The sequence below is a fragment of the Pseudochaenichthys georgianus genome, chromosome 2 (assembly GCF_902827115.2).
Source record: "Pseudochaenichthys georgianus chromosome 2, fPseGeo1.2, whole genome shotgun sequence".
Lineage (NCBI taxonomy): Eukaryota > Metazoa > Chordata > Actinopteri > Perciformes > Channichthyidae > Pseudochaenichthys > Pseudochaenichthys georgianus.
The window spans coordinates 11,594,337-11,608,724 of record NC_047504.1 but is presented as its reverse complement, the minus strand read 5'-3'; the positions used below and the strand labels follow the sequence as shown (position 1 = coordinate 11,608,724).

Below are 14,388 nucleotides of genomic sequence, written 5' to 3'. Positions count from 1 at the left end.
AGTCTTTGAGTGTTGGACTGTAAGCTGGTCAAAACAAGCCATTTGTCAAACTTGGACCTGCAGACATGAAATATGAACAAATAGGAAGACTTTGACTTCATTTCTACTAAACTTTGACATTTAGTTAACTATTAGATAGCGATGTCCCGATCAGCTGTTTTTGCTCCCGATCCGATTCCGATCATTTGATTTTGACAATCTGCCGATACCGATTTTTCCCGATCCGATCTTTATGCAATGCATTAAGAGAAAAAAAGGTAACAGATAACGGCTGGTCATCCAACGCGATGAAGTCAGCTATCTTGGCTGTTATCTTTGTGGCCTTTTCTCTGTTCTGTGGCAGTTTCTCTTTCCTTTTGAAAGTCTCTGAACGTGTCGGTTGTTTCAGTGCCGTTACCCGAGTGGCCGCTGTGTACTCGCCGTGTTGTTGTTGGTTTCTCAGGTGGCGTGTTAGATTGGTCGTGTTGAACGTAGCTCTGTTCTTTCCACCACGCGGAACCTCCGCCTTGCAAACATTGCATCTGGCTGTTACACTGCCTTCGCTTTCAATTTCATAATACTTCCAAAATCCTGACATTTGCTCTGTCCCGACTCCCGAGTCACCAGCTGGACGTAGCCTCTCGTTAGCTTGCTGCTGCTATCAGACACTGCGCCCACTCTGTTGCCAGCTTTCAGAGAAATAAGCAACCAGGTCTGAAAACAAGCCCAAAGGAAGCAACACATACATGATGTTGAGTCATTTTAAACCAAAGCTAAGGCCTCAGGGTGACTTTAAAACGTGAACATGGTCATTTTTGTTTTGTAACATTAAATTAAATAATAAAAATATTTTATTAAAAAAAAAAAAAAAAAATCCCGATCCCCGATTTTTTTTTTCCCGATCTTTTGAAAATCACGTGATCGGCTCCGATCCCCGATCACGTGATCGGATCGGGACATCTCTACTATTAGACCTTTTCTGTGACCTTTTGCTTCCTACATATTGTTCCTTCAGTGAGTCAAACCTGGGTTTTAACATGTTCAACATATCTATACGTGCTCAACCACAGGCCACAAGAACCCGCAGCAAAACAAATGGAAATGTAATCACAGAAAAGGCATGTTTTTTTAAATTCTGTTTGTGTTCTCTTGTCAGTGAGGAAGATAAATTGTAGGCTGTCCAAATGTTTATATTTGGAGGGAACTATCAACCCTCTTGCATACTTTCCTTAAAGCCCCATCAATCTTACACATCTCCCTGTCGGGGTGAGACGAGGCGGTCCTGTGTAGAAGCAATACACTTTAAATGACTTTCCAAGACTTTATCTTGATTCGAGACTTCCTGTCAGACGTAATATACTCATTTCTCCTTTTTCAAAGTGAAGATTTCACATACAGAGTCTGTAGTAACTGCATATAAGATAAGACGGACTTTTATTAAATAGTTTCTCTGCATTTGACCCATCCTCGTGTTAGGAGCAGTGGGCTGCTATTTTGAACGGCGCCCGGGGAGCAGTGTGGGGAACGGTGCCTTGCTCAGGGACACCTCGGTAGCACTTGGTCTTGCCGGGACTTGAACTGGTGACCTTCCAGTTGCCAAGCCAAGTCCCTATCGACTTCGCCACCACCGAAATCAGGGATGCTGTCTTGTTCCCTGATACATACATACAAATAGTCAGATTTGATTAAGAAAGGAAATGCATCCACCTTGTCTTTCCAGGAGAGAAGTAACCACACCTTAAATCGAAATAGTTCGTTTCATATTATCACGCAACTACCAGCTGCTCCGATAAACATTTGGTTCTGTTTTCATTCTGATTAATACGTTTTGTAATTGATATTAATTTGCCTTTTCTGCTGAACCAGGACTTCCACTTAGATGTAATTAGTGCAACAATGAAAACACAAAATAGACTCAAACAGGACCCAAAGTACAGAGTGGTCCGTGTTGACAAGACAACAACAATAAGCACACAATAACATGGGGTGCTTTCTTTACAATATAAAACATTGACGGTATCGATCCTTAAATAAAATATTCAAACGGTTAGACAAAAGAAGGGCGTATCGGGGGAATATACACTTCCCATTTCTCCCAAATGTCCTCAAATCTAAGTTCCTGGAGCCTCAAAGAGAAGGTTATTCTTCCCATTACAAAGATTTCGTAAATGATATCGTACCAATCCTCTATAGATGGGCTGTTTGGTTTGAGCCAATTCTTTGTGATTGCTTTCCTGGCGGCTGCACTCGACATCGCAAACAAGTATTTTGTTTTAATATTCGTGGATGTTGAGTGCAGGAAGACGAGTTCATCCCAATTAAAATAAATGTTTTTTCCAAATATGATGACAATTTCTCTATAAACCTTACGGCCCGTCTACACTACAGGCATCAACAAATCTTGAAGCTGGGCGTGTCTGAAGCGTGGCGATTTTTTGCGACCAACAACCAATCAGGAATCTCCCGCCCCCGACATACAAAGCAATAGCAATGTTAAAACGAAGTAAACTGGATATAAAATCCCCAAACAGGCGAAACCCTACCAGTTTCCCCACTGTCTCTGCCACCTCCCTCCATGCCTGGTTCCTCCGGTTTGTATCCCGGTAATAGTTCTGGTCGTAAAGAACCGGGTGATTTGCTACCGTAACTTCTCGTTTGGAATTTGAGGAAATGAACTGCGGTCTGGCTCTCCCAGCTTGCACGCGGTTGGATTGGCTAGCGCTTGTACTGGGGGGATTTGCATAAACGGGATTTGATTGGCTGATGCAAAGCCATGCTCCGCTCCCCACAATGCAGTTCGGCGAAGATTCAAAATCTTCTACGTCACCCCATTCAAGTGAATGGGCGAAGCGTTGAAAGCATTTTTCGATGCCTGTAGTGTAGACGGGCCGTTATCGTTTCCATCTTTTAAAGACTTTTTAGACTTCCTGTCAGACATAATACCCCCCCCCCCCCTTTTTGAGAGTGAACATGTCACGTGTTTTTGACAAAACAAGGTTTTCTCCGCATACTCAGCCCGTCGTACTGTACTGTAAGGCTCCTTTCAATCTCTCCCATCACAGTTTGGTGTGTTTCTGTTCGGCATGCAGACCCCTCCTCACAGCGCTCCAGTTCACATACAGTGAGCTTCTGTGTGTTCGAAACAGGCTGCAGATCTGGGCTATATCACCCCTCCTGTTTGGCCCATTCATGGCTGTTTCCTCTTCTTCCCAAACCTGTGCTTTTTCCGCCTATTTAGCTTTTCTTAGGTTTGGTCGTTGGCTGTGAGGTCGTTTCTTCTTATTGGTTGCATGCCGAAGCAAAGCAGTTTAAATGTCAGGTCATCTCCAGTGACGTAAGACTGCCGACCCTTTTTCCTGTACAACTAACAATTATCGTTATTATTGATTACCCCGCCGTTTATTTTGTTGACCAAAAAAAGCATGAAAATCCTACAAAATAGTCTGTTTCTGAAAGTCTAAGGCAACAGATTTCTTGTTGTCAGTAAACACCTCAGATGTATTTATTTGTGTATGATTTTAAACAAAGAAAAAGCAGGAGTACTTATTTGATAGGCTATTATCAAACTACCGTGACGATTAATTCAATAGCAGAGTAGTTTCCCATTATCTTTTGGTCGCTCGACTAATCGATAAGTGGACGAATCGTTGGGTTGTTTTAGCGAGGCAAGTTTATTTATGCAGCCCCTTTCAACACAAGGCAATTCAAAGTGCTTTACAAAAATGACTTTCTTTTTTAACTTGTCATTTCAAGTGTTTCGTGCTAAACGAACCCCCCTTTGGAAAATTCTAATCTGACCACATGGTACCTTTTTTAGTTTTCGCTGAAACTATTCCTCTTTTTAAAATTACTTTGTCTTTCAGCAAACTAACTCTCGTTCCTCTCTGCGTTAGGATGCAACCGCTGGGTCCTCTGAGATGTTACTGAGCGATGAGGATGGGTCAGAGAAGGAAATCCCGCCGGTGAACCACCCCCCGAAAGAAAAACCCCTCCGCTTCACGCACTGACAGCGCCATGCCCCGCCTGCCCTCCTGATTTCCCTCTACACCTTCCCTCCCATCAGACTCTCCCTTCAGTCAGCATGGCCACTCCTTTCCTGTGGAAGCTGTCCTCTCAGAAACTGGGCTTCTTCCTGGTGAGCTTCGGCTTCATCTGGGGCATGATGCTGCTGCACTTCACCATCCAGCAGAGAGCCAGCCACGAGAACAGCGCCTTGCTGAGGCAGCAGATCCTGGACCTGAGCAAGAGATACATCAAAGCGCTGGCCGAGGAGAACCAGAGCGTCATGGACGGGCCCTACGTGGGAACCATGACGGCTTATGGTGAGTAGACGGCTCTATAGCTTGAACACAAATACATGTACTTTCTACTTCTTACATGTTGAACACAAATACCTGTACTTTCTACTTCTTACATGTTGAACTCAAATACCTGTACTTTCTACTTCTTACATGTTGAACACAAATACCTGTACTTTCTACTTCTTACATGTTGAACACAAATACCTGTACTTTCTACTTCTTACATGTTGAACTCAAATACCTGTACTTTCTACTTCTTACATGTTGAACTCAAATACCTGTACTTTCTACTTCTTACATGTTGAACACAAATACCTGTACTTTCTACTTCTTACATGTTGAACCCAAATACCTGTACTCTCTACTTCTCACATGTTGAACCCAAATACCTGTACTTTCTACTTCTTACATGTTGAACCCAAATACCTGTACTTTCTACTTCTCACATGTTGAACACAAATACCTGTACTTTCTACTTCTCTCATTTTGAACTCAAATACCTGTACTTGCAGCAAGGCCTAATCCGGTACCATGTACACAAGATATAATGCATTTTATAATCTTAAAAAGACCTACATTTCGATATAGCATGACTGCATAGCTTCATAAGGTAATAATACAATATATATTTAACGGTTATGAGATAGTTTTGCTTCCCCTCTCTTTACGGGTTCTTTACATTTAAGCGACTGGTTCCACTTGTCTTCCTCCCGAGCAGGCACAGCATCGCCTGCACTGGAAGAAAACAATACCCAGGGAAATATGTAACGCTGATGCAGCCGGAGCAAAGGGTCCAGGAGAGCCATCAATAAGTTATTCATGCCATTAATAGACCCGTATGGCTCGATGGGAAGCTTCATTAGAAACCTGAGATTGGTATTGATTGTTCTCTCATGCCCAGAGAAACGACAGGATACAGTGAAGCTCCGGGAGATTAGAAAAACTCCCAGAGAAGAAGAAGCAACGTAGAAAACAACTGTTTATTTTCAATTTTACAAATCAAGACATATCCTGACGTAGGACACGACGAGAGACATCTTTAGCACGGTCGGTGACACGGGGATGATGTTCTTTTGAAACTCAATTAAGTTAAAACAACCCTTTTCACAGCAAAACGTATTTAACGTCGAAATATGTGGAAAAAGCCGCCCCATTATGAGGTACCAAATACCCCAAAGTGCTGCCTTGAAGGACATCAAACTTGGAGCAACTAGTGATGTGTAACTCCTCAGATTTACACCTCAAGATGAAGAAGTGCGTACAGCTAGATCGCTATCATCAATATACCTAATTTAAAAACCCTAGTTCTCTCTGTAACATGATCCAGAGTTTCCGACCACGTTGCTTTATCTTTTATATGATGGATTGATTTTCACCGTCTGCTGACCAGCGCCCAACGTCGCATCCAAATCCATTTCACGTCCTTAACTGGATCAGGAAGCAGCAGGACGCTTGGAGCTAACTCACTGATAACATTTGCAGTTTCCTCCTTTGCTGCCCATAAACGACCCACACAGTCTCATTGCATTCAAATGTATTTATGTTTATACAGACCACCAGTTTGCCTCAAAGGACTTCACAATCTGGACGCCTTCTGCCCGTGGCTTGTTAGAAACACACCCGTTGCTCAGTGTCCGAGCAGCTGGCAACCTGCCTCTTTTAAAACATGTTAAGCCGGCATTTATTTCCATTTTTGTGTTAAACATATTTCATCTTATGATATCTAATGATGGCTTCGGCTCAGGGTTAAAAAGATATGTTGTTGAGGCTCCAGAGGCAACCTATTGTTTTGCTAGAGCTAATCTACTGAATTTAGTTTAAACATGATAATAGAATGCTCTAGAGCAGGGGTGTCAAACTCAAGGCCCGGGGGCCAAATTCGGCCCGCGACTTCATTTCATGTGGCCCCACAAGAGCTTGCAAAGAATATAATATGTTTAATATGTTTATTATACGGTTACAGGCCACTTTACAGAAGCACGTTGCCCATAAACTACATGTCCCACAATGCATCTCAAATTTGACTTTTTTCTCAGAATTTGACTTTTCTTCAAAATATTAATTTTTTCTTAGAATTTGATTTTTTTTTTATTCATTTTGTGACATTCTCACTGAAGAGACTTGCAATTGTTTGCCCTAGACTTCTGCTTTCAGACGTAGTTAATTATGAAGTTATTACCCTATCCGATAATAATCCAATGCAGAGGCAATGATGTAATATAATACATTATTTTATATATATTAAATATTTATATATGTATTTTGATATCGTCTTAAAGTTACAACCGGCCCTTTGAGTAAAACCATAATGCTGATGTGGCCCGCGAAGAAATTGAGTTTGACACCCTTGTCTTAGAGTCTTGATTGTAATCCTGTGTGCTTATTTTCAGCCGTTACAAGGTGATACAATAATAATAATAATAATAATAATAATACATGGGACTTTTAGCAGCAGAGCGGAGGGAGCGAGTGGGAGTCTGTGGAGGAGGTCAGGCAGGTAGGATGGGGCCAGGTTATGGAGGGCTTGTCATCAGGACTGAATTCAATAGGAAAACATGCAGGACAAACATCGTAAAACCCACGAGGGGAAAGGTTGACTCGTTTACTTTCTAAACCCCCCTGATTTCCTTTATTAAACATTTACTCATTTAAAAACAGACACTGCTGAGCTGTTAATTATTCGCTTTAAAACAAGGAAGGAAAAGCGTTTAAATTCCAAAACAGCGCAACAGCACTATTTGATATCTTGACCCACCTCTTCTCCTTGGCTTGTTGCTTTCATTTGCTTTCAGTTTTTATTATATGGCGGTTATTTATTTGTTAATTATTACGTTTATTCTGGTTTGTGTTTGTATTTTAAATGTATTTATATCATGTTGTGTGAGCTTATCTCTCTGTCCAGCACTTTGGTCTGAAGGTTTTAAAGTGGATTGGATATCTCTTCCAGCGGTCGACATGTATCGAAACCTGCGTTGAGGCGCCGTCACTTGACAGTCAGACGTCACTTGACACGAATACGATCTTTCCCTTTCCCCTCCGCCTGAAACTAAGCCCAGCATCCGGGCGTGACGAGCCACTTGCTGACATGTGTCTCGTTACCGCTCGGAAGCTACTGCGGATTTATCTTGGTGTGTGTGTGTGTGTGTGTGTGTGTGTGTGTGTGTGTGTGTGTGTGTGTGTGTGTGTGTGTGTGTGTGTGTGTGTGTGTGTGTGTGTGTGTGTGTGTGTGTGTGTGTGTGTGTGTGTGTGTGTGTGTGTGTGTGTGTGTGTGTGTGTGTGTGTGTGTGTGTGTGTGTGTGTGTGTGTGTGTGTGTGTGTGTGTGTGTGTGTGTGTGTGTGTGTGTGTGTGTGTGTGTGTGTGTGTGTGTGTGTGTGTGTGTGTGTGTGTGTGTGTGTGTGTGTGTGTGTGTGTGTGTGTGTGTGTGTGTGTGTGTGTGTGTGTGTGTGCCCACTTGGCAGACAGACACGAGCACTGGGTGTGGTGGTGGATCATATGTACGCTATAATCCCCTCAGGGTGCGAGGCTCTTCGTCACATGACGTCGTCAGATATGAGATATCGGGACCTCTGGCGGGGTTAACAATATAACACAATGAATAATGGGAATCGCCGATGGACGCCTTGAGCCTTCGTTCCCATGCGATCACGGGCTGAATGGGAAATCCCGGGTCATGGCGCAGGCAGATTATTATCTTATATGACACCGTTATTAAAAGCAAACGTGTCGTTATCGCTGCAGGACTTGTTTTCAAAGGGGGTTAAGGAATATTGAGACGGACAGAAATGTGTGCGATTACTCGTCTGGTGACCTGGCAGCGGTGTTTAAGAAAGGCTGCATTATTCATCCTTTCTAGCACACTGGCTAGTGAACATCTCTGACTCAAAACCGCACCTTTAATAAGTGGAAAACCTGTGAACATGTGGACACTTACAATAAGAAGTTAAAGGCTCCGCGTCACGATTTCCACTGATCATAGTTCCATCATTGAGGTCGACTAGAATAGATATTTTTCAAACTGGTTTCTCAGCGTCTCTGTAAACTACGAGTATTCACTGAATCTCACTCTCTGCCTTTAACGGCTCGTTGTAGCTCCGATAGCTCCCGCCCCCACACAGTGTGCTCTGATTGGTCGGGACGTTGTGAATCGCGCTGAGCTCCGTGGAGGTGTTGTTTCCTTGTTTAGGGATACACAGCCAAACTCACCCTGAGCACACACAAAGTCACAGCAGAAGTAAAAACAATAAGTGTGGCTTGATGTTGAGAAAGAAAAAGGTTGATAGACGCCGTGAGAATGGGTCTGCGGAGAGATCCCAACGGTCTGTTATCAGCCTGCAGCCAGGGAGGAGAGATCAGCTGAGCTGCCTGCACTGAGTGTGTGAGGAAGTCGTGGATTGGTCAATTTGGACCAATCAGAGGGGGGCATTTCGTTCCGGGTACGGTTGACATCATGCGTACCCGGAAGAATCAAATGGACAGTGACGTATCTCCAACGAGGCGTTTTGGGGAGGTATTTTCTGTGTTGGAGTTTTACTCGCTACAGGGTGCACTTTGAGAGTTTTGACTCAAAGCATGACATGGGACCTTTAACTCCAGATGCACCAGGCGTTTTTCACCACCAAAATCTATTATTTTATTGCAACGCCCCGTAAACACCTTTTATAAAAGCCCCCCCAAAAGAATTGAGCCGTAGTGAAATGGAGGGACTGTTGGATAAACTAAAACTAAATAAATATGGGAGGACAAATACTTTTTCCTAATTTGATTATATGTTATTCAGGAGGTTTTTATATTCCTCAAATGTAAAACTTCCCTTGTATCAGACTTATCTCGGTATCTCCTAAAACGTTGCCTTATCTAGAATTCCCAGAAATCCCAACAAAACAAATCTTGGATCATTTCAATCGAATATAAATCTTGTTGTTTACTCTCGTTCAGGTTCTTATATCTCTCCACGCTGCTGCTCTTGATTGTAAATCCAATTGCGAGAAAGAAACAAAGCCAGTTGTTTACTCCTATCGTAAAGCATTAGCGCAGATATTAAACAGGCCTGGCGAACGTCTCTGATGTTCCGCCTGAAGACCTATGAGCCAGAGGTAAACAGAGGGGGGCATTCACTCTGGGCTCACCCCTTCTTTCTAATTATGTTCAGACCGATAGCTTGGCAATGCCGGCGCTCCAAAAGCTTTCCGTTTGGATTCTTCCCGGTCTCTCGCCGCTCTGCGTTCCTCGTCCAAATCAGACAAAAATGCCCTGGCATTTCTCCTCGCACGAATCGGGACGCCTCGATGTGCCAGGCCTCGTTGTGCCCTTGCCAATCTCTCTGACGTGATGAAAACTGGCGTGTCCAATGCATCACGGCGAGGGGAAATGTGGCGCTCGTATGCGATAGACAAGCTTCAATTATCACGGTGTCATGAAAGCACTCTGGGTCTCTTATAAAACCGATGATATAATGCACTGTATGCACTGATGATGACGGAGCGCTCTGCTGCAGACATAAATGTGTTGTTGAACTATATGCAGCGCATTTGAAATGTGAAATTGCTGCTGTGCAATTGGACATGAAAAAAGCCATGGATTTGCATTTTAAACGTATGCCCTTTGCGTCTCATTACCGGTCAGCGTCCTTCCTGCCCGTTAGCTGTGTGCTATGCAGATAAATGCCCCCTGGCACAGACATGCAAAGTCGCAGTGGCTCCAGTTTCACATTAAAATAGTCCTCAGGCTGAGAAAGACATGTAGTAGTGTGAGATAATAAGTCCACACTGCAGCAGAGCAACGTTCCCCAGGCGGATACATTACATGCATCACATGCATGCATTCACTGTAGTGATAGGGAAGCTTTTTAACGTGGAGAGGAACGGGGCAGAAGTAGCTGCTAACGCTAGCCTGATGTTGACTGCTTCTTAACTGCAACAGTTGCCTGCTTACATAAGTATTTTAAAATATGCGTGCAATGTAAGAATCAGACGGCATTGCACACAGTGGCATTTCTTCCTGTTGATTTGACGAAGCTAAAGATCCTATTCTTGACAGCCAAATCGATTATCTACTTGACTTTCACACCACATTTACGTTGGAGTCTGTAATGGAATATATCTTAAATAACTCCATGCCTTTGACAGGTTTGATTTATTCCATTCTTACTGTATTACAGATTTGAAGAAGACCCTTGCAGTGCTGCTGGATAACATCATGCTGAGGCTCGGGAAGCTGGAGTCCAAGGTGGAAAACATCTACAACAGCACGGGGAGCAACCTGACCACCGGCACCGGCACCATCGTACCCAGCGCCACCAACTCAGAAAAAGTTAACGTGGCAGGTATGTGTTTCATGTTTGCTTTTAAAAACAAGAAAGTAAGAGTCACTTGGCTTCATAAAGTAATTTTTCGCAAGAACTGTGACTCATGTACGGGCAAGTTCATCCAGTTTCCCCCTCCAGAGAAACCCTGTTATGTATCAAAGTTAAGGCTGTTTTCAATCACTCGGGTTTTTCCAAAAGGAACGACATTCCCGAGGCGTACGACCAGCTAATCTCTGGCAGCATCGCACCGTGGCACTTTAGAGCAGTGGTTCTCAAATAGGGGTACGCGGACCCCTAGGGGTACGTTGCAGTACTGCAGGGGGTACGCGGACCCCTATGGGTACGTTGCAGTACTGCAGGGGGTACGCGGACCCCTAGGGGTACGTTGCAGTACTGCAGGGGGTACGCGGACCCCTAGGGGTACGTTGCAGTACTGCAGGGGGTACGCGGACCCCTAGGGGTACGTTGCAGTACTGCAGGGGGTACGTGAGATTTATTTTTAATGTTAATGAAAAAAACAACATAAGTAATGCATTTAAACAAACTACTAATAGTAACTACTTAATTCAAAGGTTTACAGAAACTCTGGATAATAAAATGGGGGTGCTCTCTTTTCCTCTCCCTCTCCTGACCAGTCTCGTGCAGCTCGCTGAACCCGTAATAAGTGACCCGACAGTAAAGAATACATATATTTATAACTAGTATAGCTAGTTCCAGAGTACATAAACTAGCTAAGTGTGTTAGGTCTAACTCCGCTCAACGGTCCGTCACAGCGGGGGAGCTGTGATCCGGAAGAGCTGACTTAATGAGCTAATGATATGACTGCCTGCTTATCAGAGGTTGCTTGGCAACGGCGTGTGGCCGCAAAGTATAGCATTAGCATATGTGAGGGGTCAAAATCCCATGCTCAAAAAATGCTCATATATCTTGTTCTCTTCATTCCCCACGCCCCAAAATAAATAAATACCAATTTTAGGGAAAGTAAGGAAGTTTGAGCAGCGTGGGTTTTATATTAATAGAGTTTCACATATTTCAAAATGTGAAGTGTAATAGCTGCAGGTGCCTCCCTGTCAGAATGACGAAGACCCTCAGTGAAGCTCAAGCCCATGTTTCACTACATAGTACAACGTATTAAAAAGATCCGTTCAAAGCAGCTAATGTCGTCTCAGTGTTATTGCATGATGTTAAAATTGGTTTGCCATGAATTTAGTGATGGATTGTAAACATTTGAAATGTAGCATTTAAGTGTTTCTCAGTTACTGTTGTTGTTTTAATAACTCAGACACTGATGGAGCAGCGCTGTGCTGGACCTCTTTGTACAGACATTTTGTCCCCTAACAAAGCGCTGATCAGGGGGTACGACACGTGGCTGAACTTTTGTTTCAAAGGGGGAACACTATTGAAAAAAGTTTGAGAACCGCTGCTTTAGAGGACTCGACATAATTAAAATAAGGCCTCCGTTCACATGATGAGCCCAGAAGAGGGGGCGAGGTGTTTTTCTGGACTTGTTTCCGCAGCGTCAAACAGCAGGAATGTGGTGGCATTCCACGTAAAAGGAGATCAGGCTGATCGCGTTGAACAAAGTCACATTCTAAATGGATCTAATAGTAATGACGGCTGCTTGCTCTGCTATCTTTTATCTAATGTCGAAGCTGCCTTTGAAGCTTTCTCTCCTTTACCCTGGAGTTGAATGATAATCATAGATATCAGCGTCCTTTGAAAGTGATCAGAATCAAGTCCTTCATCTGGTGATGACTCGGAAACGTCTTTATCTCCGTGTTTTAGCGCTTTTCCTTTCAAGAGCCAACCGCTAACTAAAACCACCGTGCCACTTCCTTTCACAGCACGTGCAACATCTTGTCGTGTCTATCTAGGTTCGGGTGTGAGATATCTTTTTACATTTTGCCAGTAAGTAAGTAAGATAAGGGAGATAGTAATTAATGATATTGCACATGTTATACAGCAGAGAGTGGATGGTAATGGTACACATGAAACAAACACATACACATAGTGCTGCGTACCGGTACGCCGAACCGGTACTGGACTTGTAAAAAGTTTCGGTTCAAGTCCGGTTAAAACCGGAACGTCGGGAACCGGTACTTGGACTCGCAAAAAACTAGCACTTACGTATATTCTGGTGTCTGTGGTTATTTAAACATTCCCTGATAAACGTTATTCAGTCTCTTGAGTCCGGACCTGAACCTGAACCTCTGGACTTGAGTCCGGACCTGAACCTGAACCTCTGGACTTGAGTCCGGACCTGAACCTGAACCTCTGGACTTGGGTCCGGACCTGAACCTGAATGTGAGTCCAGGTACGCAGCACTACATACACACGTATAATACACGGCCTTCTCTGAGTTGTCCCATTGTCCAAACTGGAGAGGAGACTCTAATCTCACGTTGTTGTCGGTAGTGTTAATTTTTAATTTAGTCCCGTGTCAAATATCCTTGTTAGTTTTAGTCATATTGTGTCACCTTCATCCTGTTTCTATTTAGTCAAGTTTTAGTCGACTAAAAGTCTAAGTCTTATTTTAGTCAAAGAAAACTAACTATTTTAGTCTACTTTTTGTCAATGAAAACCGTCGAGTCTTTTTTAGTCATCAGATTATATCTACCGTACTTTTCGGACTATAAGCCGCGGCTTTTTCCCCATTTTTTTTGTACAGCTAACGGCCACTAGGGAACCTCCTGAATCTATGGATTTTACAGGTAAAATTAACCACCTTTAACTCTATGGGCTCTATGACCGGTCCGCGCCCGCCACCTCTAAGCGGCGGCTCCAGCGGGAAAAGCTGGAGCCCGAAAAGTACGGTAGTCAAACTAGTCTAGCCAAAACCAATAATTTGTCATTTTAGTCAAACTTATTTCCCAATAAGATTATATTTTATCCGTATTTGATGAAAAACACGGACACGAGACTCTAATAATCTCACATCGTTGTCGGGACACTTGAGATAGAGATAGTACCCGGACCTGTGTGCGACCACAACACACCGGCTGTGTCCTCTTAAATCTCCCAGTGTTCCTCCTGAGAGACGACATTGGAATGCAGGCCGAGCTGCCAAAGCAAACATCTCTCTTGGCATCGAGCTTAATAATAATATTGCAAATGAATGTGATATAAGTACACAAACATAAAACAAACATGCGACACTTTGTTGCTTCTCTGATTTGTCCCAATCTGCCAGTCAACACTTGAGATGAGACTCTAACATCACATCGTTTGTCTCGATCTTTGGTCGTGAAGAGGTAGCACCCGGACCTGTGTGCGACCGCAACACACCGGCAGTGTCCTCTTAAATCTCCCAGTGTTCCTCGTGAGAGGCAACATTCGAATGCAGGTCGATTTGACATCTCTCTTGGCATCGAAGCTGAAGGGCCCTCCTGAGTCTCCCGTCTCGGAGTGGGTGGCACGCAGAGCGGCTGCCAAATCCTCCCCGCCTGCGAGGCAATTACACCGATAAGGATCTGGACAGTTAGGGGAACACGCCTGGCTTTCAGAGAGGCCTCTATCAAGATGGAGCCGCAGCACATCACACATCTCACATTTCGGATCATATCACGGCTTTGAGTCTTGGATTTTTCTAATCAAAGAAAAACTTGTATACATGACGGTCGATGTCTGCAGTTGTAGTAACTCAATTGTTCCAATAATGCGGTAAAACATGTCTTCAATATCCTAGCACTATGGCACAGAGATTGCAGTCTGGTTCTTCCTACACGGCTTTGAGTCTTGGATTAGTACATATTTCTAATCAAAGAAAAACTTGTATACATGACGGTCGATGTCAAAGCATTTCC

The 14,388-nt window shown here is 43.6% G+C and overlaps 1 protein-coding gene across 1 annotated transcript in view; it reads left to right on the top strand.

Moving 5' to 3' along the window:
- Positions 1 to 14,388, top strand: part of mgat5 (alpha-1,6-mannosylglycoprotein 6-beta-N-acetylglucosaminyltransferase) — an 81,988-nt gene that overhangs the window by 16,215 nt on the left and 51,385 nt on the right. The window contains 3 exon segments of the mRNA XM_034096099.2: positions 3,873 to 4,301; positions 10,439 to 10,603; positions 13,897 to 14,035. Coding sequence (XP_033951990.1) covers positions 4,061 to 4,301; positions 10,439 to 10,603; positions 13,897 to 14,035 — 545 coding nt within the window. The 5' untranslated portion in view covers positions 3,873 to 4,060.